At 52.2% G+C, this 25,150-nt stretch overlaps 1 protein-coding gene across 1 annotated transcript; it reads left to right on the top strand.

The window, feature by feature from the left end:
- Nucleotides 1–51: 51 nt before the first annotated feature.
- Ighmbp2 (immunoglobulin mu DNA binding protein 2) lies at nt 52–24,551 on the top strand. The gene is made up of 15 exons (XM_050137093.1): nt 52–297; nt 1,383–1,552; nt 3,209–3,398; nt 3,557–3,654; nt 5,917–6,080; nt 8,935–9,135; nt 10,575–10,722; nt 12,950–13,124; nt 16,179–16,361; nt 16,605–16,723; nt 17,398–17,492; nt 18,236–18,359; nt 19,129–19,977; nt 22,705–22,874; nt 23,787–24,551. The coding sequence occupies exons 1-15, from the start codon at nt 212–214 to the stop codon at nt 23,988–23,990; spliced, it is 2,976 nt and encodes a 991-aa protein (XP_049993050.1). The 5' UTR covers nt 52–211; the 3' UTR covers nt 23,991–24,551.
- The last annotated feature ends 599 nt before the right edge of the window (nt 24,552–25,150 follow it).

Genomic DNA, 25,150 nt, shown 5'->3' with positions numbered 1-25,150 from the left:
CCTTTAAGAAGGGAACACGGGTCCTGCTGGAATCACTGGCTTAGCAGGGGAACACAGGAAACGAGTCCGTCGAGATTCACTGCCCCGACAGGGAGTACAAGTCCGTTGGGTACACTGGCCCGGTGGGGGACAGGGTCTGGCAGGAATACGGGTCCCACGGGACTAACTGGCCGAGCAAGAAGCACTGATCTGGGGCTGCACCACTGAGGAGATGGCTTCGTCCACCGTGGAGAGTTTCGTGGCCCAGCAGCTAGAGCTGCTGGAGCTGGAAAGGGACGCCGAGGTGGAGGAGCGCAGGTAAGTGCAGCCTCGGGTCCCTGGGCCCCTGCAGCTCTCCTTCATGGTCTCTCGGAGCGAGTCTGGTGTTGGCGGCAGGCTAGGCCGGACCAGTGGGCAGCAAGAGGAGTCAGCCTTTGGCGGTGTCAGGGCCGCACGCTTGCGTTTAAGGTCACCTTTGGCTACATTGCCAATTTGCCAAACCTGTGCTACTGGAGACCCTTTGCCACTACTCTTCCCCCTCCCCGCCCCGAGAGGGGGGGTGGGAAAACGAAAACATCACACCATCCCCTTTGGGGTTTTGGGGTTGATCCGAGCTAAATGGAGTTGGACAGATTTCTCCGGGAACCGGAGAGGAGAGTGTTCCATGAGCACAGCCTACTAGAGGAAAGTGGATGCAGCCCGTGTTACGTTGTCTGATGCATTCCTGAAGAGCCGGCTTGTTTCTGGAGAACGTCTACAGGCCTGCAGTAGGCAGAGCCTGCACTTCTGTACCTCACAGTGCCATCCTCGCAGTGAACTGCCTAAGGAAAGACAAAGGCTGGCGAAATAACTGGCCCAGGGTAACCTACATGGAGGCAGGACCTGAAGCCAGGCTGTTCGAGTGCAGATGCGATCATTGGTTGAGAGTCAGCCAGTCGTCATGAGTAAGAAGGTCTTTTGCTGCTCTGGCTGCGTGACTATGGAATTATGTACCCGCCTTTCCCCTACTTCATCAGTAGAAGAGTAAGATTCCCACACCACGTGTTTATTGTGAGACCGAAGTGATTTACTGAAAATCAAGCTAGAACCTTGAGCCGCAGTTAGGGTGTTGGGGGTAAGAGGCAGAGAGGGAGTAAGGTATAGGGGGAGGCCCTGCAGGACTTGCTGAAAGATTGAGTATAGGCAGGGAAGACTGTGTTGGCACGCAGGGAGCAGGTTAGGCAGTACCAGTCCTGGGAGCTGTGGGAAGAACAGGGCTGGAGCGGAGCAAATTCTGAGTTCCTCTGGGGCATATTTGATGCCTGTAAAGCGGCACCCTTTCCTTGCTTACTTTTCCTGCACAAGTGAAAATGGGAAAGGGTGCAGGCACAAACGGTGAAACTGCTATCCTGGCTGTCTTCTAGGTCCTGGCAGGAGCACAGTTCTCTGAAAGAGCTCCAGAGCCGAGGGGTGTGTTTGCTGAAACTGCAGGTATCCAGCCAGTGCACTGGGCTGTACGGACAGCGACTGGTCACCTTTGAGCCCAGGAAATTCGGGCCTGTGGTGGTGCTTCCCAGCAACAGCTTCACTTCTGGTAGGTGTGTGATGAAGGCCTGAATTGGCCATTGCTGGTGTTCAGATTAAGGCCTGTTCTCTCCCAAAGGCTGGAGGACAGACCCAGATGGAATATGAAGCACTACAGTGAAAATTTCCTTCTTAGAAATCTGACAGTTAGCATGGCTGGTATTGTTGTTTGCTGATGGGGTCTGAAATTAATTGTGCCTCCGAGAATGACTTTGAGCCTTGAACTCCTGATCTTCCTGCCTCTCCCTCCCAAGTGCTGAGATTACAGGCCTACACCATTATGCCTGACATTTTGTTGGTTTTTGGAGGCAGGAACGTGACTCACTTTGTACCCCTGGTCCATCTGGAACTTTCTGTGTAGACCAGACTGTATTAGAAGTTGCGGTGAACTTTCTGTGTCTGCCTACTGAGTTCTGGAATCGCAAGTATGCACTGCCACATTTGACTGTTAATACACTGCTTTTTGGCTGCCCAGATTGGCATCTTTCTCTTCGAAGTGCCTGGGATGGAACCCAAGGCCTCTGGCATGCTGAGTCAGCATGCTGCCATTGCATTGCACTCTGGAGTTTCTTGACCACACACCAGGGATGCTAAGTTGTCCTCAGCCCTGAAAACTGAGAGCCAGCAGTGCTGCCTGTGTTGTCCTGGTTTTTTTTTTTTTTTTTTTATGTGCTTTGGTGCTTTGCCTGCATGTATGTCCGTGTGAGGATGGTGGATCCCCAGGAGCCGGAGTTACAGATACAGACAGTTGTGAGCTGCCATGTGGATGCTGGGAATTGAGCCCATGTCCTCTGGAAGAGCAGCCAGTGTGCTCTTAACTCTGGAGTCATCTCTTCAGCCCTGTGCTGTCCTGTTTTGAGTGGCAGCCTTTGACTTTATAGACTTGTCCCAAGAGTTTTCAGTTTCCCTGCTGGGTTTGAAGAAGGTAAGATGAGGGGAATGGGAAAGCAGTGAAGGAACCTGCTGATGAGTGTGAGACCAAGCATAACTTGAGATCTTGACCTTGTTAAGGGAGCTACATCTAGTCTGCCCCCTTGGAAGATGGGAGCAAGAGTGCCTGCTCAGCCAGCAAGAGTTAGGCATGAAGAAGCAGGATGGAGCATGTCCACTGCCCTCCCTGAAGCCATGTGGAGTGACTGGTGTCGTGGGTGGTGGGAATGGGACCTGAGCCTCTGTGTGGAACACCAGCAAGCTGGAGTACTGCTGTGTGGACATTGCTGTTGACCAAATTCAGGGGATATGGCTATTGTCCGTCTTCTGAGGGGCAGTCTGAAGTCTCAGTCACTTGGAAGTAGCAATCTTGAGATGAGGGGTTCTGCTCAGGGTCAGGTATAGGGAGTCTGGCACCCAGCTCAGCTTCCACCCCAAGAGCATCCTTGTCATATTCCTCTGGTCTTTCTAAAGTCAGGGAGGAGATGAGTAAGATTCAAGGCACGGGGGAAACTCACACATGGGAGAAAGGTGCTTGAATTCAGTCCCCAGGATTCACATGACGGAAGAGGGAACCAACTGCCGCAAGCTGTCTTCTGACCTGCATATAAGGACCATGACACCCACAGATGAATAAATGCAGGATGATATATATTGTTTGAGATCATATATATTTATTTGAAATATACTAGAAAGGATCACATACCGTAATATTTAGTTGGGTTTGTTTTCACAGGTGATATTGTGGGTCTATATGATGCTAATGAAAGCAGCCAACTGGCCACTGGGGTTCTGACCCGCATCACCCAAAAGTCAGTCACAGTGGCCTTTGATGAGTCCCATGATTTCCAGTTGAACCTGGACCGAGAGAATACCTACAGACTACTGAAGCTCGCCAACGATGTCACTTACAAGCGACTGAAAAAGTGAGTGTTCCAGGCTGAAGATCAGACGGGTGTTTTCTTCGGATGCTACTCATGAGTGCCCTTATCTGTGTTGAGGGAGGGAGTGGCCTGTCTCCTGGGATGCTGTCCCTGAACTGCGGTCCCTGAGAGTGCCTCATTTTGGCTGTGGTTCCTCACAGAGCGCTGATGACACTGAAGAAGTACCACTCTGGGCCAGCATCCTCACTCATAGACGTCCTTTTGGGTGGCTCCACCCCAAGTCCTACCGCTGAAATACGTGAGGAGTTTTTAATTTATTTTTTAAGATTTATTTGTGTGTGTGTGTGTGTGTGTGTGTGTGCGTGCGTGCGTGCATGCAGTGCTTGGGGAACTCAGAAAGCCATTGGATCACCTGGAGTTGGAATGGGGGGTGATTGTGAATTGATCATCAGGGTTTCTGAGAGCCAACCATGGGTCCTTTGCAAGAGCAGTACATGCTCTTAACTACTGGGGCAACTCTCCAGCCTCAACTTTTTAATTTCTTACCTGAAGTTATGTAGGACAGTATGTCCTTGGGCTGTTAGCAAGAATTTACATTGAGTTTGAGATCTCTGCCTTGCCATCTTTGGATGCTATTTCCCTGAGTGACTTGCAGACTCTAGGCCAATTTCCCAGAATGCAGTACTGAAGAAGTTCTCATTGCAAAACTTGCTGCATAGCCGAGACTGTCCTTCAGCGTGTGAGCCTCCTGCCTCTGTCTCTCACTGAGCTTGGAGCTCCCTGACCAGGCTGACTGCCCAATGAGTCCCAGGACCCCGCTGTGTCCTCTTCCCAGCGCTGGCCCTGCAGATGCTCTTCACTGTGCCCAGCGTTTACATGGTGGTGGAGACCTGAACACAGGAGTTCATGGTTGTGTGGCAAAGCACTTTGCCTACTGAGCAGTCTCCCCAGCACCACACCACATTTTAAAAATGATACTTTTATCTTTTTATTTGTTTGTTTGTTTAAATAGGTCTTGCGTAGCCCCGGCTGGTTTTAGTATCAAACTTACTATATGGCCAAGCATGACCTTGAACTCCTGACATGCTCCCACCTCCTGAGTGCTAGGATTATGGGCTTATGCCACGATACCCACCTCAAAAATATATTAGCTTTCTTTAAAGACTGGTGTGTCCTGATGGCAACTGTTATCTAATTGACAAGAATTAGATAGAATGTAGAATGTGCCAGAAACTTGGAGTTTGATAGTGCGTGCTTTGTCTCTCATCCTGCTCTTCTGACGGTTTATAGGCTTGTTGCTGCTCACAGGTTCAGGTCAGCACCCTTTCCATGAGAGCTTGGTGCACTCGTCTGTCGGGTGTCTCTGGTGGACACTAGGATGGAGCTGAGCACAAGAGGCCTTTTGGGTTGGGGTGCCTCAGTGGATCAAGTGCCTGCTGGTGAGGGGGAGAGTCTGTGTTCAGGTCCGCGGAACCCAGATGGTCATCCTGTGTAATCCTAGCGCTCCTCCTATGAGAAGGGGTTAGAGACTAAGTCCCTGGGCGTGCATGGGCCAGCTGACCCGGCTGCGCAGTGCTGGACAGCAGGCTGTGTCCAAGACGGTGGAAGATGAAGATGACACCTGAGGTTGTCCTCCGACCTCCACAAGGATACTGTCTCACATGCACACACTTACACATAACATACACACAGACACGCGCACACACACACACAAATGCATATACATGCATGTGTGCACACATACACACGCTTTTTAAGAAAGCATCATTAGTTATTTGAGTCTTCCATTATCCAAAATAAAGGCACTATCCTTTGTCTCTGCCGTTTTCTGGTCACTTAAGAGAGATAAAGCGGTGGAAATGAGTATGCCCCGAGAAACAGAAACGCTTCCTTCGTGTCTGTTGGCAAAGTTCATAAGAAGCAGATTGTCACATCTAAACTCTAGAGTCATATGATCTCTTTTGTAACTCACCCTGCTGTGGCACCCAGCAGCCATTGACTGGATTACGGCATGGCACTTTCTCGTAAAAAGGGAAAATCAACAGTAGACTGGGTGTTGAATCTTGTTTCTGTAGAAATCTTGCTTTGAAAAGTAGAGCTTGGGGCGGTAGCTCAGTTGATAGAGTGCTTGCCTGGGTTCCATCTCCAGCACCACTAACCAGATGTGGTGGTGTAGCCTGTGTCCAGCATCCCAGCACTCAGGAGCTAGAAGCAGGAGATCAGAATGTCAAGGCCATCTTTGCCAACTTAGAGAGTTTGAGGCTAGCCTGGGTGGTAGGAGACCTTGGGTTATTTGGTTTTTTTTTTTTTTTTTTTTTTTTTTTTTTTTTCCTTTTTTTTTTTAAAAAAAAAAAAAAAACGAAAAAACTCAGGCCTCTGAGTTTTGAGACTGGCTTGATCAACATAGTGAATCCCAAATAAGCCAAGGTTACATAGTGAGATCTTGCCTCAAAAAATGAGAAAAAGCAGATCAATTTTGTGCTGTGTAGCTCAGCCTGGGGTCCAGCCTACTCTGTGCACTCCGTATTCCTGATTGCTGACGATGGTGCTTCTCCCACAGCCCCACTCACTTTCTACAACACGGCCCTGGATCCTTCCCAGCAGGAAGCTGTGTCTTTTGCACTGGCCCAGAAAGAACTTGCCATCATCCACGGGCCTCCTGGCACTGGGAAGACTACAACTGTGGTGGAAATAATCCTCCAAGCTGTGAAGCAAGGCTTAAAGGTGGGCAAAGGGCCTTCCCTCCTCATCCAGCCCTGTGCTCTGGGGTGCTGTGCTTGTCACTCATCAGGGTCCCCTCACAGTCCAGTGTGGCTGGTCAGGGCTGGGACAGGGCATTTGTGGGTTGAGTGTTGGGCTGCTGCAGGAGTGCCTGTCTGGAGGCACAGGGAAGCTTTGGGAGCCCTTAAGATGGCTCAGCCTTAGTTGTCAGCCCAGGCTCCCTTGATTTCCATGTTTGCTGTGCTCTTGCTCAGAGTCTAGGTTCACAATGGTACTGTGGAATTGGCCAGGACCCTTTGAGAGCCCTGCGGCAGATGGTGGGTCAATCAGATGTGCAGTTAATCCACAAGATCCGTGTGCACCATGCATGCTCTCCTGCCTTTATGAGCCATGAAGCACCGTTGCATGCTACTGTTTGCACACATCAGTATGGGGTGCCCTGGTCCTCCAGGCATTCCAGTGTATGCAGCCAGTAACCCCACAGACACCTGAGTTCTGGGGACCGGTAGACCCACTGTGTAGAAAAGGTAACCAGGAAATAGAGCCGTGCCTAGTTGTACAACAGTGACTGCATGAGCCAGAAGGTGATTGGCAGGGCCACCTCTCAGAGCTGCAGGGTGACCTCCACAGTCTGTGCCTGTGAGTGTTTCCGCCAGTGTCTTTGTGGATGTTTGGAACCAGCAGGAAAAGCTGACTTCTTAATGGAAAGCAGGTGGGGTGGTTTTAGCTGGTGCCTTCCAGTTCAGTGCGCACTGGTGTTCACAGGGGGTACACCAGGACTGTGGAGTGGCAGTGGAGATGGCAGAACATGTGGGGTAGGAGTTGGATCCATGGGCTCTGCACTCAACAGCTGCAGCTACAAAGGCAAGATGGAGCCCACCAGGGAGATCCCCCTTGTTTATGTCAGACAAGAAACTGGTGTGTTTGGTGCTGTGGACAGTGCCCTGGGCCCTGATTACATGCTGGATTTTTTTTTTTTTTAAGTAAAAAGGGTTTATTTAGTTTTGTTGGAGCTCAGGAAAGAAATACAAGGCCAACCATTGCCTTGCCCAAGGCAATGTACAGTGTTTAGAAAAGGGACAGGAATGCTGGGCAGTGGTGGACCTTTAATCCCAGCACTCGGGAGACAGACAGGTGGATCTCTGTGAGTTCAAGGCCAGCCTGATGTACAGAGTGAGTTCCAGAACAGGCTCCAAAGCAATAGAGAAACCCTGTCTTGAAAAAACAAAAATAAGTAAATAAATAAATAAATAAATAAAATAATTAAAAGGGGCAGGAAGCCGGAGCTATGCTTGTACTTGCTCACAGAGAGCTGTTGCAGGAATGCTGGAGTTAGCCCTGTGGGTGCTGCTCTGTTTTGGACAACTTCCTCACCTCAGAGTGAAGCGTCTGATCCCAGATTATGATGCTGGGTAAGTCCTCGACTGTCCTCAGGATTCCAGTTCTCAGGTCCCAGTTGGGAGCCATCAGCACCCAACTGCTTCTTCTGACCTCCCAGGACAGGTCCCATGCTTCTTATAGACTGGTCAGGTCCCAATCGGGAGCCATCAGCACCCTGCTGCTTCTTCTGACTCCCAGGACAGGTCCCGTGCTTCTTACAGCCTGGTTGTGACTTTAAACAGCTGACAAGGACTTTCTATGTCAGCACACTGCGATCTCACTTGTACTGTGTAAGCAAGGTAGACAGACAAGGTACAGAAGCCAGAAGTTACCAGTGTATCAGCACACTGCAGTTTTACTTGTACTGTGTAAGCAAGGTAGACAGACAAGCTACAGAAGCCACAAGTTGCCAGCGAGGTGTGTCTCATGGGCTGCCAACTCCAAAAGTTGGGACAGGAGAGCCCATACTGTTGACTGGCTGTAAGTGTAGGGTCCCTTTCCAAAAAACCACCTGCTGCTGGGAGAGGGACTCTTATCTGAAGGCTTGCCATAACTGACTGAACTCAGTGCTGTTAGTGGCCATTTTATCAAAACACTGGCAGACAAGAGCTGGTAAAGGAAATGGCTTAATTCTGGCCAAAACTGAGGAGGGACAATTCCCTGGCTTCTCTGACCTTCCTCCACTTGAATCTTTCTCTCCCACTTTCCCCTCTTCCCTTCCCTTTTCCCCTCTCTTTGTCTCCTTTCACTGTATAGCCCAGGCTGGCTTTGAACCCACATTGATTTCCTGCCTCAGCCTTCTGAACACTGAGGTCACAGGTCTGTGCCGCCGCACTAGCAACTTTAGAGTCTTCTGTACAGTCACAAGTCAGCTGACAGTGTTAGCACTTGGGGATGCAGAGATGGTGGCTATCTAGGGTCTAGTTATCAAGCTGTGCCTGGGTTGAACACCACGGTATTTACTCTCTCACCTTAGTGCCTACTTTCTGTCCTTTAGGAGTTAATGTTTTGTTTAGTGGGTTGGTAGGTGGGTTTTTTGTTTATTTGTTTGTTGTTGGTTTTTGTTCTTTTGGTTTGGTTTTTTTTTTTTAATATTTATTTATTATGTATACAATATTCTGTCTGTATGCCTGAAGGCCAGAAGAGGGCGCCAGACCTCTTTACAGATGGTTGTGAGCCACCATGTGGTTGCTGGGAATTGAACTCAGGACCTTTGGAAGAGCAGGCAATGCTCTTAACCACTGAGCCATCTCTCCAGCCCTTGGTTTGGTTTTTTGCAACAGGGTTTCTCTATGTATCTCTGGCTGTTCTGGAACTCACTTTGTAGACCAGGATGGCCTCCAACTCACAGAGATCTGTCTGCCTCTGCCTCCCAAGTGCTGGGATTAAAGGTGCATGCCACCACCACCCAGTTGGTACGTGGTTTTAATAAGGAAGGAAGTTGGTAGAAGTCTCACTGTATGCTTCACCTCCCCAGGTTCTGTGCTGTGCTCCCTCCAACATTGCTGTGGACAATCTGGTGGAGCGGCTGGCCTTGTGTAAGAAGCGGATTCTGCGCCTGGGGCACCCCGCCCGCCTCCTGGAGTCCGCCCAGCAGCACTCACTGGACGCAGTGCTAGCACGCAGTGATAATGCCCAGATTGTTGCCGACATCAGAAGGGACATCGACCAGGTCTTTGTAGGTATCGTGGAGCCAGTGTCCTTGTCATGAGCTTGTCTGAGCTTCATTCTTAAAGAGTGGCTGTTCTTTCTGCCCAGGTTCCTCCTCCTAATCTGTTTGCTCACTTAGTATTTTATAATTCAGGGCCGTGGGTGTGGCTCAAGGTGCCTCCCTAGCTGGCACAAACCCTAGGTTCAATATCAGCACCACATAAAATTGAACGTGGTTGTTCAGGCCTGTCATCCCAGCTCTTGGGAGGTAGAGTCTGGAGGATTAGAAGTTCACAGTCATCTTGGGTTGCCTAGGGAGTTCAAGACCAGTCTGGGCTACCTGAGACAAACTGGACCACTCTTTAGCGTTGAGCCTCTCTTTAGTTTGGATGGCTTGCTGTGGTGGAGAAGTGCACGGAGCATTTAGTAGGGATCCAGCTGCTTTGGGAGTGTGGAGTAGGTGAGAAATTGTCCTGAAGAAAGTGCTCCCTGGCCTTGGGGGTGGCGCAGGGCAGAGCAGGTGCCAGTGTATACACAGCCCTCGCTTTCCTCTCTGGCCCTGGAAGAAAAAGCAACCAAAACAAACATTTCCTTGGTGCCTGCCCAGTGCTGGGAAGGTGGGCTGACTAATACTGGCCAGAAAATACTCAGAAAAGTAAGTCCCTTTTGGAATCGTTGGTCCATGTCACCTCTCATACCAGGGGCTCCAGGGCTTGGAGAGCAAGGTGGCGATGGGCTCCAGGGGAGTGGCTCTACTCCAGGAGCTGGTGCTTGTACACCGGATCTCTTACTTCAGTTTTCTGGGATGGGCTGTGTCCTCCCATCAGCAATCCCCCAGCCTCATCTTGGTTCTCCTTGGTGACCTCACCACTGGGGAATGATGGCAGCAGAGAGGATGTCAGGGCAGGAGTCCTCCCACTTTTTGGGAGATTGGAGACTGTATGATGCAGATCTAGGTGTCAGCCTGGGGTCAGATATGGTGCACATGGAAGTGGACAAGGATGAGTGTGCTGCGCGGGGCTCAGGCAGTGCAGGCGTCACCCCTGTCCACATGTGACGGCGGTGAGTGTGCTGTGGGGCTCAGGCAGTGCACTGTGTTGCCCCTGTCCACGTGTGACGGCGGTGAGTGTGCTGTGGGGCTCAGGCAGTGCACGCGTCACCCCTGTCCACATGTGACAGTGGTGAGTTCAGCCTCTGACTGAAGTTCTCACCCAAGTCCAGCCTGACACTTTCTTGTCGGAGCACCAGCTGTCTGTTGTCATGGTCACAATTTTAGCAGCTAACTGTCCCTTCATGCCCCTTGGTGGGGACTGGCCTCCGGCAGGTGGACTATGTGCTTCCTTCATGAAGATCCGGCTGTTTAGCCCTGCCTCAGGAACTTGCTGAGCTTCATCTCTGACTGCCCGAGAGCGCGTACAGAAAAGAAGTGCAGAGTCTTGTTGGAATAATTAGTGATTTTTCTCCTAGGGCAAGAACAAAAAGACCCAGGATAAGAGAGAGAAAAGTAATTTTCGGAATGAAATTAAACTGCTAAGGAAGGAACTGAAGGAGAGAGAAGAAGCAGCCATGGTCCAGAGCCTCACTGCGGCAGACGTGGTCCTAGCCACCAACACAGGTGAGAGTGTGGCCCTCCTGCCACACGGCCTTGGCCAGAGTCTGCGACAGCTGCTGTCCTTCCTGGGCCTCTGGGCTGGGATTTGCTGTGTCTAGTAACTACGAAATCAATGTCTTTCACAGACACAGGCTATTCTGGGCATCTTCTCTTTGTGTGTGTGTGTTTGTGCGTGTGCACACATGGGTATGCATGCCCAAGCACAGGCCAGAGGAAGATGTCAGATGTCCTGCTCTGTTGCTTTCTGCATTGTATCTGAGACAGTATTTCACACGGACCTGGAGCTAGGCTCACAACAAGCAAGCCCTAGCAGTGCTCCTGCCTCTACCCCTGGCAGTGTTGGGCTACAGGCTCTTGTGGGCCACTCCCTGCTGTCTATATGAACATTGGGCAGTTGAATCCGGTTCTTGTGCTTATGCAGCAAGTGTTCTTACCCACTGAACCATCTTCTGTAGACAGAAGTTTCTGTCCTGCCCGGTCCTGCAGTCGTTCAGTCCCAAAGAAGCACACAGAGGCTTATGTTAATTATAAATTGTTTGGTCTATTAACTCAGGCTTATTATTAACTGGCCTTACAACTTAAATTAACTCATAATTCTTGTCTGTGTTTAGCCACATGGTTTGGTGCCTTTTCTCAGTAAGGAATTCTCATCTTGCTTCCTCTGTGGCTGGCCTTTCCTCTTTCCAGAATTCTAGTCTGATCACCCCACCTACACTTCCTGCCTGGCTACTGGCCAATCAGCATTTCATTAAACCAATACGAATGACAAATCTTTCCAGTGTACAAGAGCATTGTCCCACAGCAATGTTCTCTGACCCTTTCCCTACTTATTTAGAAGAGGCAACAGAAGGTCTCACTCTGAAGCCCGGTCTGGCCTGGAGCTCACTGTGTAGCTCAGACTGACCCCAAACTTTAAGTGATGCTCCTGCCCCAGTGAAGCTTGAGTCTGTGAGTGCTGGGTTGTAGGTGTGTGCCATCGCACTAGCTTCCTTCCTTCTCACTCCTTTTGTGGCGTCCCACAAGATCCATGTTTTTGTTTTCATTCATTTCAAAGTGTTGATTTGCTTTTTGTTGTTGGAGAGAGGGGGTGTCATGAAATCTTTGTTTCTGTTTTGACTGTTATTTAGCAGTGTTTTGTCCTTTCCAAATAGTCGGGGGTTCCTGCACTACCTTCCTGAATCTGGCTTTCAGTTTGGCTCCTTGTGTATGATATCCAATTCCAGGTGATCCCTTGCCTTGATTGGTCTATTGAGACACTTGCTTCGTGCTCCAGAGCATGATCAGTCATCTGGAATGTTCTGTGTGTACTTCATGGGAAAGGGAGCTGTAGTTATGAATGTCTGTCAATCAGGGTGTCGATCGCCTGTTCTGTTGGCTCAGTCACAGAGAGACAGTGTTGCAGATTCAGAGGGGAAGGTGTACAACTGTGTGCTTCTCCAAGCTCTCAGCTCTTGCTTTGAATCCACCTTCAGAGATGTGAATGACAGGTCCTGTCTCCTTGATTAATTACCCAGTTTACCATCACAAAGAGGTTTTATTTATTTGTTTGGGGATTTGATTTTTTAAAAAAGTTTTATTTTAATTGTGTGTGGGGTGGGTGTGTTTTGTGTGTGTATGCATGCACAGAACCCCTGGACTGGGGTTATAGAGTTTCAGTTGTGAGCCACCTCATGTGGGTGCCAGGAACCGAACTCAGATCCTCTGCAAGAGCAGTACAGCACATGCTCATAACTGCTGACTCATCTCTCCAACCCCCAACTTTCTGGTGCATTTTGAGACTGGGTCTCATGTGGCTCCAGGCTGCCTCAAACCTGATTTATCTGAAGATGACCCCGAATTCCTTATCTTCCCGCCTCCACTTCCCAAGGGCTGGGATCACAGGTGTGCACCACCATTCTTGTGTGGATGTGTGTTCTTCCACTTTAATGTCTGCTAGTATTTTTTTCTTCTTCCTTTTAAATTTTAGTTGAAATCCTAAATAAGATATTTTTATTTACTTATTTTATGTACGTGTGTGTATTTGTGGGAGTGGACTTGTGTGGAGGTCGGAAGATATTTTGCAGAAGTCAGTTCTCTCCTTCCAGCATGTGGGTCCTGGGGTTTGAACTCTGGTCGTTAGGCTTGGCAGCAAGCTTCATTCTCCACTGAGCCTTCTCCGAGGCCTTGTACATAGTAGTTGTAGGTCATGAAGCAAAAATGAATGAGCCAGCTTGGTTCCCTTTCCTTCCAGGGGCATCGTCTGATGGCCCTCTAAAGTTGCTGCCTGAGAACCACTTTGATGTGGTGGTGGTGGACGAGTGTGCCCAGGCCCTGGAAGCCAGCTGTTGGATCCCCCTGCTGAAGGCCCCAAAGTGCATCCTAGCTGGAGACCATAAACAGCTGCCACCTACCACCGTCTCTCACAAGTAAGACACTTGTCCGCCTGCACTGCAGGCCCCGTAACTCCTTACTGTCCCACAGGACCAGCCTCCATGCCCAAGCTCACCATGAGCTCTGGGTGTTCCTCTGTCATATGGCCCTTGCCTATATCTCCTCACTGTGCTAAACTGGGGTGTCTACACAGCTGATCAGCTGGAGTGTGTGCTGTGTGAGGGTGAGGGCTGGGTCACCCTCCTCTCTGTGGCCTCGGGTCCTAGCGTGGAGCTGGCTTGTTCCTGTGTTCACTGGAGGCTTGTTGCTCTGCGAGCCTGTGAAAGATGGGCAGGCCTAATGGTGGAGCTCTGCAGTGTGCATGTTAGGTACCTTCACCAGGACTGGTGGAGTGGCTCGGCTCAGCCTCTCCTGGGTGGAGGAAGTGATGCTGGCCAGCCCTTCACATCGTCTGCTCTCTCATCCCATTCACTGTTCTGGCCATGCTGCCTCCCCAGATCTCAATGTGCCCCCTGCCTCACTGTCCCCTCTGTCTGGACCACTGTATCCCTGGGCATTGGGTAGCTTTACCCTCCATTCGATGGATCCTATGTGTTTACTGTGTCCACTCAGCTGGTACTGTCAGTCCCTTTCAGGGTTTGTGTGGTTTCTCTCAGCTTGAATCCTGCCAGTGTCTTGTGATTATCTGTCTTATTTGCTTGGCATCCCATCTAGAAAGCCCATTGTGGGCCTGTGTGCAGGATCTGACGTATGAGTAATCACTGTAACAGAATCACTACTTCCAGAAGCCAGGGCCTTCAGCCCCACGGTGGCTTCCCTGCAGTGGAGGAGGCTTTGCCCCAGTTCCTGGTGCAGTTGAAATTGTCTCTTTTCTGTATGTGTTCTGAGGTCCTGGTGCAGCTGGAACTCTGGTGGGGGAGGGATTGCTTGGAAAGGTGCTGTGGGTCACCTCCCAGGGGTGGGTGACCTTAGGTGGGGCGCTCAGGCAAGGGTCTTTTGAAGAAAAGCACCTACAGCAGTCCCTCAGGACCAGGCTTGGGGGAGGAACTTTGATGGGGTAGAGTGGAGGATTCTGGGGAGCCTAAAAGTCCTGATGGGAAGGGCAGGGGTCTGAGCAGGAGTGAGAAGGCTCAGGGTGTGTGCCTGGTAGCTTCTCAGAGTGTGACAGCAGGTGACTCTGAGAAGGAACTGAGGGTGGAATCTGGACTGTCCCTGTGAAAAGATGGACCGTGTGTGTCCCTTAGAAAAGTTGGGTGAACCGGGCGGTGGTGGCGCACGCCTTTAATCCCAGCACTTGGGAGGCAGAGGCAGGCGGATCTCTGTGAGTTCGAGACCAGCCTGGTCTACAAGAGCTAGTTCCAGGACAGGCTCCAAAGCCACAGAGAAACCCTGTCTCAAAAAAAAGAAAAAAAAAAAAAAAAGCAAGAAAAGTTGGGTGATGTCAGTGACTGTACTGTGCATTTCTGGTTTTATAAGGCTATGACAGGCATATGCCCTGCCTTTGGCCTGTAGGCAGACTTTCTGCCCTCCCAGCCAGCTCCCAAATAACCACACAGAGACTTGTTAATCATAAATGATCAGCCAATAGCTTAGACTTGTCTTTAACTCTTAAAATGTAAATTAACCCGTATTTATTAATCTGTATGCTGCCCAGAGGCTCGTTTACCTCATCTGCGTACTTCCCATCCTGCTCACTCTGCATCTCATGGCATCTCCTCCCTTCTTCTTCCCAGAGTTATCTCTGTCTGACTCTCTTACTCATGTACCTCCCCATGCCTAGCTATTGGCCATTTAGCTCTTTATTTTTTTTTTTGGAGGGGGGGGGATTTTTCGAGACAGGGTTTCTCCGTAGCTTTTGGTTCCTGTCCTAGAACTAGCTCTTGTAGACCAGGCTGGCCTCGAACTCACAGAGATCCGCCTGCCTCTGCCTCCCAAGTGCTGGGATTAAAGGCGTGTGCCACCACCGCCCGGCTAGCTCTTTATTAAACCAATGAGAGCAACACATCTTCACAGTGTACAAAAAGATTATTTAACATTGACCTTAGTTACCTAGGTAACAGTGGTCCTTAAGAATCAATTGAATCACAGGCCGGAGAGACGGCTCAGTGATTAAAAGAACTGACTACTCTTCCAGAGGACCCAGGTTTGGTTTCCAATGGCTACATGGAGGCTCATAACTGTCTGTAACTTCAGTTCCCAAGGATCCAATGCCCTCTTCTGGCCTCTGCAGGCACATGTGGGCTACAAAGACAGCACAAAGTGCAGGCAAAACACCTATACACATAAAATTTAAAAATACATATTTTCAAGTATCAGTTAATTTTCAACTTGAAGGACCACGTGAATTCCTAGGGACACACTAAGACGGAATGGGGGAGCTTTCACATGGTCTTGAACATTTTAATGTGGAGAGAGGCTCTGTGCCAGTCTCCGTAGGTGGGCAGCCTCAGACTGTACCTAAGCTCTCAGGTCTCACGCTGCTTTGGATAAAGTAGAAATGGATCAGCTGTAGAGAAAATGAGTGTGTTTATCCCCGGACAGTGTGGGCCTGGGGAACGCATTTGAGTTTGATTGTTTGTTTGTTTTGGGACATGTAGCTCAGGCTGGCCTTGGGCTCACTATGTAGCTGAAGGTGGTTTGAACTCATGACCTCCCGAGTGCTGGGTCCAGGCATACTTACTTCACAGCACTGGGATTTCAGTTCTGAAAGGGGCTGCATGGTCTCAAGGCTTCAGGGAGGACCCGTATCCACCTTATTGCCTTATCTGCCCTTCAAGGCCACTGCATATGGTGGCTCAGGGTTCTTCTCCCATCATCTGAGCAGCACAGAGCCCTCAGATCTGCTTGGACCCTGTCTCTCTCTTGTGTCTTTGCCACCTGCTGAGTGCCTGCTGCTCTGAGGGGTGGATGTGCTCATAGGTGGTGGTGGGTATGTTGAATACTGTAGCCCAGCCCAGCCTTCCCTCCCATCATGTGGAAAGATGGGGAGGTCCTGGGTCCTGAGATTGAGGACAGTTTTCCCTGCCCCTCCATGGTGTCACATCTGGACTCAGCACTCTTTTGTTTTTGTTTTTCCTTCTTGGGCACAGGGCAGCACTGGCTGGGTTGTCCCGCAGCCTGATGGAGCGCCTGGCAGAGAAGCATGGTTCTGCTGTGGTAAGGATGCTGACTGTACAGTACCGAATGCACCAGGCCATCACATGCTGGGCCTCGGAGGCCATGTACCACGGACAGCTTACTGCCCATCCCTCTGTGGCAGGACACCTCCTGAAGTGAGTGACCTGGCCTTTTGCTTCCCCTGATCTTTCAGCCCCAGTTGTCCTTCTGTGGGAGGGAAGTGTGTCTGTCCTCTTAGGGGATTGGGGTGGCAGAGGCTGCTGACACTCACCTTCTAGATATTGCCTGGGTCTCCCTGGCATTGGACCCATTGGGCAACCCCTCTGGTCTTTTTGGTGGGAAGGACCAGTGTTCTTGTGAAGGAGGTTGGTCCTACTTTCTCTCTACCCCTGTGCCAGGGACCTCCCAGGTGTGGCTAACACAGAGGAGACAAGTGTCCCCCTGCTGCTCATAGACACGGCCGGCTGTGGGCTGTTGGAGCTGGACGAGGAGGACAGCCAGTCCAAGGGAAACCCAGGTGAGTCATCAGCCGGGATCCCTGGTCCTTCTCACTCCATGGGCTGGAAATGCAGCTTAGCAGTTAAAAGCATTGCTTCTCTTTCGGAGGACCCAAGGTCAGTTCCTAGCACCCTTATCGGACAGCTCACAATTGCCTTTGACTCCAGCTCAAGAAGCTAATGGCCTCTTCTGGCCCTGCAGGCACCCAGGCATGTGTGGTCACACTTTCAGACACACATCTACACATAAATGAAAATACATATTTAAAAATGAAGTAAAATGGGTCACTCCAGGTGTCTGCTTTAGCGAGACAGTGTTGGCAGAGATGAGGACAGGCTCCCGATGAACTGTGGGCCTGTCTGGACTCCCAAGGGCTAGGGCAGCATCCGTGTGCTCTTCCTGGGCATAGCTGATGCCTGGGCTCCTGGGCCTGGTAGCCTTTCCCGCAGTCCTCTGAACACCAACCTGGCTGCTTGGTTCATCTCCCTAAGCCAGCAGCAGAACCCAGGTCCTGTGAAGCTCATCTGCCAGCCTGCTCACCCTCTGGTCAGCTGACCAGCACCCAGGATGCTCCCTGCTCGTGGCCCAGCATAAGATCTACCTGCTCACAACAACAGAAAGTATTTCCCACAGCTCAGTAACGGAGGCTGGATAGCATGGCCCTCACTGAACGCTGCCATCTCTCCTCCCCAGGCGAAGTTCGCCTCGTCACTTTGCACGTCCAAGCGCTGGTGGATGCTGGGGTCCATGCAAGTGACATTGCTGTCATCGCACCCTACAACCTTCAGGTGTGAAGGACCCCTTTGTTTCTTTGTGCCATTGGACTCAGCTGACTAGAGGCTGAGAGGACAGTGTAGTTTGTGGGCATCTGTGACTGCAAAGTCCAGGGCTAGAGTGGACCTCACTGTGACCAGGTCTGGGGCCCAGAGGACACCGGAAAGAGACTGTATGTGTTAATGCACCTCATATTGCTACAAGCTTGACCTCAGCCTGGTTCCCCGCTGTGACCTTCCTTGAGGCCAGCATTCTCAGGTGGACATAGTCCTAGAGGCCATGCTGACGGATCAGCCTAGCCCAAGTTCTACCCCTGCTCCTGTCTGCTTTGGTAGGAGAAGCTTGCTGCCTGTATAGTGCAAGGTCTTCATAAACAGTGTTGCCCATTCTGGTTCTTAGGAGACCATCAGAGGCAAGGAGATGTCGTAACTCAGAGCTACCACCCTCTCAGCACATAGCTTAGTGGAGACCCTTCCCCAGCTCAGTCTCCACTGCTCTGTTCACATGTCCTCCCAGGATGCTCCCTGCCTGCCTGGGCTCTGCTGACCTGGAGGGGTCAGTACCACGCTCCTTGGTCTGAACACTGGTGCTGCCCATGCGGGGAGTTCCATGTGTCTTCACATCAGCACTCACTCCCAGGCTAAGAAGAGAAATAGGCTAAGGCCTCCGGGCTGCTGTTGTCACTGAAGGGTGCCCACGGTGACGTGATGGGGTCCCTGACTTGGCCATGAGATCTCAGCCCTGCCTTCTGTTTCAGGTGGATCTGCTCAGGCAGAGCCTCTCCAGCAAGCACCCTGAGCTCGAGATTAAGTCTGTTGATGGCTTCCAAGGCCGAGAGAAGGAGGCTGTGATCCTGACCTTCGTCAGGTCCAACAGGAAAGGTACGTGGCGTAGCCCCCATAGAGCCCTGGGCACAGCCTGGGAGTGAGTGCTGATGGTGAAGACATGTGGAACTCCCCACATGGGCAGCATCAGTGTTCAGAGCAAGGAGCATGGTATTGAGCCCTGGCGGGCAGGGATCATCCTGGGAAGACAGCCTAGTGTCGGGAGGGGAGGGCATGGTGTTCTCAGCAGAGGGAATGGACTCAGTTTGATCAGGGAGCCGGTGACTTGGGAGGCAGACTGGGCCATAGTAGGCCCCAGGTGATATGGTCACCCTGTCCAGGAGGAACCCCCCTCTCTTGCCCTACAGCCTGTCTTTTAGGCTTGAGGGATGATTTGATTTTTGTGTGTCTGTAGATTGCCATGCGGTGAGAAGCTGCACCCAGGCAGTGAACTTGAGAGTGGCTTTGGTAGCAGGCTGGGGATGGAGGAGGAGGGAAATAGGTTGGGCACAGAGCTCTGTCCTGTGTCCACAGCAGCTGTTCATGGTGTCCTGGGTCCAGGTGTAGGGAGGAAGCTGTACTTGCCAGGCAGTGGTGCATTCTCAGTTCCCACACTGCCTGGACTGCACAGGTCAGCAGCGGGGCAAGCATCAGAGCAGACGTGCTGACTGCCCTGGCAATGGCAGGCCAGGTAGTGTGTGCAGGGAATGCAGGGGCGGCTGTAGACTGCTGTAGCTCTGACGATGTGACCCGTGTGACTGTCACTGACAAGCGTCCTGTTCCCTGCCTTGGATCTCTGTCTCTCTCACCTCTGGCCTGTCTTCAGGTGAAGTCGGTTTTCTGGCTGAGGATAGGCGGATCAATGTCGCTGTCACCCGTGCCCGGCGCCACGTGGCAGTCATCTGTGACTCCCGCACTGTCAACAACCACGCCTTTTTGAAGACCCTGGTGAATTATTTCACAGAGCACGGGGAGGTACGCACAGCCTTTGAGTACCTGGACGACATCGTCCCTGAGAACTACACCCATGAGGGTGCCCAGGGCCATGGCCGCACCCCCAAGCCCAGGGACCCTGCCACCTCTATCAAGAAGCCTGCCAGTGAGCAGGAGAGGGGCCAAGAGGCCAGAGCAACCGCCGGACAGGGCCGCAGGAAGCCAAGTGAGAGGCAGCCAGGCTCTCAAGTCCGCTCCCAGCCCAGCTCCAGTGCAGGAGGCTCTGACAGATCTGGAGGCCCAGACCACATAGAGCACTTTAGGGCTGTGATCGAGAAGTTTGTGGCCAGCAAGGAGTCCCAGTTGGAGTTCCCTGCATCCCTGAGCTCCCATGACAGGCTGCGAGTTCACCAGATAGCTGAGGAATTTGGGCTGAGGCACGACAGCTCCGGGGAGGGGAAGGCACGGCACATCACAGTGAGTAGGAAGAGCCCTGCAGGTTCTGGTGGTGTAGCCCCACAGCCTCCCTCACCCCCCAGCCCCGTGCTGGCTGAGTCTGAGCCACTGGCAGAACAGCCCCTTGGGCAGTCACATGGCCCCGCACAGCTGGATCTGAAGACCCTGCATCTGGAGAGGCTGCAGAGACAGCAGGGCGGCCAAGTGCAGCCAGTCAAGGCTCAGCCAGGAGTAGGTTCGAGACCACAGAAGGCTCCACAGAAGAAAAAGAAAAAAGAAACAAAAGGTGAGCCACAGCTTCTCTCAAGGTCATGGGGCCACTTGGTTCCTGTCTCCTGCCACCTGCCACCCCTCCACTCAGGGGCCAGTTAGACTCTTGTCTACGTGGATTTTGCTTTTCCCATGACTCCTGTCTCCCTGGCCTGACCTCCCCTGGGGTAGTAACAGGCAGGTCAACTGTGGGTCCCCAGAGCCCTGCAGGAGCAGGAGAAAGAAGCCCTGGCATGCTTAGTGCTGCTGTCCCAAGGGGGAAAGGAGGCAGTTGGGGCCCTCTGGGGCAGGGCATGTTCTGACTGGCAGCACAGGGGCAGGTCTCAGAGCTGCAGGCCTGCTGAGCCCACTGTTCTTTTGCCCCGTGCCAGGGCCCAGGAGACTGTGCTCTGCACGCAGCCTGCTCTGGGCCTGCTGTCCCCTGAGTGACCCCAGCCCCCGAATTGGCACACATGCTCCATCACAGCGAGGGCAGACCTGGTGGGCATGGTACAGGTGCTCTGAACACTGAAGTAGGCCCCTGCCAGCAGGACCACAGGTCAGCTCCCTTTGGGGCATTGTTCCGGTGAGTGCCATTCTCGGCTTCAGAACCAGCTCCAGGGTTGTGGTACTGCTCCATGCATGCCATAGCACTTGTACAATGGCTCCTGTAGTCAGGCCATGTGTTGGCGACCCCAAGATGACCCCTGCCTCAAACGGAAAAGCACTGTGTGTGCACTGGCAAGCTTGGACCTACCCACGTCTGCTTTTCCTGCCACCAGGCCTAGGTGGCCTGGGAGCCCCATCTACTCCTGGGGTTCTAGGATTACCTCAGGCCACCATCTTTCAGAGTCCCCAGGACCTGCAAAGGTTCAAGGCCCTGGCCATGGACAGGTAGCTGACAGGAATGACGAGCCGAAGGCAGGAGGGTTGGGTAGCACCCTCCATCAGGTCTGACTGCTCTACTGGGTCCTAATTTCCTATCAGTCTCCTGAGCATGCTCACTGAGGGTGCTGCCAGCATGGGATGAACCCTTCCCAAGGCCCTCTCTAAGTCACTTGATTCTACTTAGGATGTGGCAGGGACCAGTGACTGGGTGGCTTCATTTTCCCCTTTATACAGTCTTGGGGGGGGGGGCGGGGAGAGAACTGGCAGAAGCAGCTATTATTAGATGGGCACAGGTGAGGCAGGGCTTCTGGGAGACCTTGGTCTGGTGTCAGTCACACCTGACCCTAGTGTGTCTAGGTACTGCAGCACCTACCAGCACATGTGTGCATGGAGCCAGGAACAGACCAGGGCCGCGTCTGCCAGTGCTTGTGTAGGCTTCTCCCAGTACTCTGACTCCTGTGTTCACGCACATGTGTGTTTTGTGGAGTTCCACAGCGTGTTGCTACTACATCTTTGTGCTCCTGAGCTTTCTCTGTGGCAGAAATGGGGTTTCTTAAATATTGACACTCATACCCCCCATCACCCAAGGCTCTTTGTTAAAACTTTTACGTTTATTTATTGTGTCTATGTGGGTGCATGTTCCATAGCACACATGGGGGTCAAAGAACAACTTGCAGGAGTCAGTATTCTTCATTCTACAGATGGAACTCAGGTCGCCCGGGTCAGAAGCCAGTGTTCTTAATGAGTGAGCCATCCCACTGCCTTCACCCGAGAAAGTTTTACCTGGCCCTGAGTATGTGGATATATAAAATACAAATCAAACGTTTGCTAGTAAGTCATAACGTTTCATTTTAGTTCTTTGGTATATGTAGAACTTGAGCATTTGTTAAAGATGAGAACAAATTTGCCTCCAGTCAGTCTAACACACACAGTTCAAAGATGCAGCATTTGGTAAATTCTGAGACACGCTGGGCAGAAAGGGCCCCATTGTGTCTGTGGTCTGTAGTTAGAACAAGATGCCTTTGTGAGAACAAGGTTACATACAGTGAAGCAGCCAGCTCCTAACAGTGGCTGGAATCTGCACAGAGGCTGGCCACTCGTGCTGACATGGCGGCAGTACTAAGCGCGTGTATTGCGTGTTCAGCAGGGGCACCATGCAGCACACATTGATTTTGAATAGATTTTTGCTCGTTGTGTGTTCTGGAGCCTTTCACAGGTGCTGGATTTTTTACGGCTCCATCCTGACCCCTGAACACCTACAGTTTAAGTTAGACACTTCATTGTTGAACAATTCCTGCCCCTGGCTAAGAATCTGAGGGGCTTCTACTAGACCCCGAGTTGGGCAGCTTCCTTCCCTGGTGGTACTGCTGTCTGGCCTGGGTTCTGTTTTTGCAGTTGGTGTTTCAGAGAGCTCACCCCAAAAGGATTTTCTGGGTGAAAGGGTGAACTTTTAGGGGCACTCTGCACCCTGCCCTCCTCCCTTGAGGCTGGGCAGTGGAGTGGGCAGACTCAGCTCTGCGCTGTGTCCTCCTCCCTTGAGGCTGGGCAGTGGAGTGGGCAGACTGTCAGCTCTGCGCAGTGTCCTCCTCCCTTGAGGCTGGGCAGTGGAGTGGGCAGACTCAGCTCTGCGCTGTGTCCTCCTCCCTTGAGGCTGGGCAGTGGAGTGGGCAGACTCAGCTCTGCGCAGTGTCCTCTTCCCTTGAGGCTGGACTGTGAGGTGGTCGGTGTATTGGGCAGGCTGTCAGCTTGGTGAGGACTCTGGCTTCCTAGGCTGATGGAGAATCCCACCAAAGACTCTGGGGATGGGGTGTCTGCTGTCTGCAGCGTCTGATCTCCAGCCTTCCCTTTGCCTGAGCACTGCCTCATTCCTCCCCAGGTCCAGCCCCGGCTCTGCCCTGCGAGGAGGACTTCGATGCCCTGGTGTCAGCTGTGGTTAAGGCTGACAACACCTGTAGCTTCACCAAGTGTTCGGCCAGCACCACCACACTGGGCCAGTTCTGCATACACTGTAGCCGCCGCTACTGCCTCAGCCACCACCTGCCCGAGGTGATGGCTCCTCCCAGAGGGTGTGGGGGCATCACACTTGTGGGGGGGGGAGTAGCCAGATCAGTTAAGCCCTCCCCCAAGCCCATTTTCTGTAAAAGCCAAAGCAGATGCTGCTCATGGTCTTATGGGAACACTCGGGGCACGGGGAGCAAAGTGCACCTTTGCCAAGGGGCAGGCACAATGGTGGGAACTCTATGGAGAGGAGCTCTGTCCATCCTGCACTCTGTAGATCCGCTTAACCTAGCTCCAGGCAGAAGCTGGGGAGGGGCTCTGACTTGCAGCCTGAGTGACACCTCTGGAATCCTCAGGATCAGGTATAGGACCTCTGAGGACTTGGGGCAGAGCAAGCTTTGACTACCTGGGCCACCTGGGCTTGGTGGGGATCTGAGAAAGAGACTGGCATGGAATAGGGGACGCCAACTACTGAGTGCTCCCAGGAGGAAATGCAGGAACAGTTTGGGGTTGTTTGGCTGATTCCGACAGGGGTGGGAAGGTGGGCCTGACTGACGGGAGTACAGGAGTGACAGCAATCTGTCCTTTTAGCGAGCAGAGGCCCCAGCAGAGTCAGCTGGGTTGGGCAAACGGCCTGGGCTGTCAGAGTCGGGTATAAGCAGCACAAGGTGTGCCCAGGGCCGTGGTAGCACCAGACGGGCAGCAGCTTGGGGAGTGGAGCTGGTGGGTAGAAGCAGCCGTAGGGACCATATTGACCACTCTGTTCATACAAGGGGTGCTGTCTCCTATCCACAGTCTCTAGGGCTCCAGCCTCAGGGTGTCGGCCACTCACTGGATAGCTATGAAGGATGGACTCGGGGGAGGTGAAAGGCCTGCTTTAGGTCGTCCCTTTGATGTCGATCTGCTGGCTGCAGTCTCCCTTGCCCACAGCTCACCCTGACGACTCTTGTATCTTTTCAGATCCATGGCTGCGGTGAAAAGGCTCGTGCCCATGCCCGGCAGAGGATCAGTCGGGAAGGAGTACTCTATGCAGGCAGTGGGACCAGGGACAGGGCTCTGGATCCAGCCAAGAGGGCCCAGCTGCAAAGGAGGCTGGACAAGAAACTGGGCGAGCTCAGTAGCCAGAGGACAAGCAAGAGGAAGGAGAAGGAGAGGGGAACATGAGGCCATGTCCTCGTACAGGGCTGTGTGGAGCAGAGGGCCAGGCCCTGGGCCCAGCTTCCTCAGAGTCAGCAGTCACAGTCTGGTACTGGCCATTTCTCTACTCGACCTGACGTGTCCCTGCTCCTCCCATGACAAGAGAGTTGTTTGCAGGGAGACCTGCCTGACTGGCCAGGCCCTATTAGCCTATTAATCCTGCTCAGATGCATGTCCTGAGGAGTGAGTGCCTTGCTTTGCTAGCTGGCCGTAGCCACCTTCATCCTGTCTTCTTCAGTGACACAGTGGATGTAGAGTGTGTGCTCTAGGGATGGGAGGGTGTTACCTCAGGTTTGGGCAGCTCCTCGCCTGTGATTGCCTGGCCTCTGCTGCTTGGTGACTGTGATGGGAAGGAGCTGACCCAGGGCATCTCACTGCTTACCTCAGACTGCGTCCTCTCCAGTGTTCTGTAACAGTTTCTCATGGGAACTCCGACAGATGCATTTTAGCTTCAGGCTCTTGTTTCAAGAGAATATAAATTATTTACAAATTAAAGTGTGCACATGGTGGCTATTTGCTTGTGTCAGAGGTGACTATCCTTTTCCTCTGACTCAGACCTCACCCTGTGCATGAGGTAATGAGCAGTAGTAGCCCCTCCCCCAGGGCGTCCAAGAGTGATGGTGTGGGTGATGTCTGGCAGCGTGGACAAGGCAACGTCATTGCTGGGGCGGTTTTGTGATGTGTGGGAGGGAGAGGGTGCCCTCTCAGCTGACTTTCCTAGCAGGGCAGATAAAGTTCCAGATTGGGAGGTTTGGCACCATGTAACTGGACAGTCAACCAAGGCTGCAGGGAGAAGCTGGGAATCCCAAGAATGACTGGGTGGGCTGCTTCCTGGTGGAGCCAGGCTCTGAATCCTCCCTCCACGGGGGTCTTCATGCCCTGCTGTCTGCTGGCTCTCCCTAAGGGTTATTTTTGTTCAAGCAAAGGGAAACATGGCTTTCCTGGCCTGGGGCCTGAGGTTCCCCTCCTGGGAGCCTATTCAGGCTAAAGTCACACTGATGTCCCCAAGTGGCTGCAGACCTTGACCTTTCTGCTGTTGCCAGGGTAGGACCATCCTTGCTCTCTGTTGTGTGGCTGTGTCCTGCCTTTGAACACGATCATGGCCATCTGAAGCAGAGCAGCTGTAA

Source organism: Alexandromys fortis, unplaced genomic scaffold (genome assembly GCF_014885135.2).
Source record: "Alexandromys fortis isolate MF-2015 unplaced genomic scaffold, M_Fortis_MF-2015_v1.1 scaffold_3, whole genome shotgun sequence".
Taxonomy (NCBI): domain Eukaryota; kingdom Metazoa; phylum Chordata; class Mammalia; order Rodentia; family Cricetidae; genus Alexandromys; species Alexandromys fortis.
The sequence above is the reverse complement of the archived record's forward strand: the minus strand, read 5'-3'. Positions and strand labels throughout refer to the sequence as shown.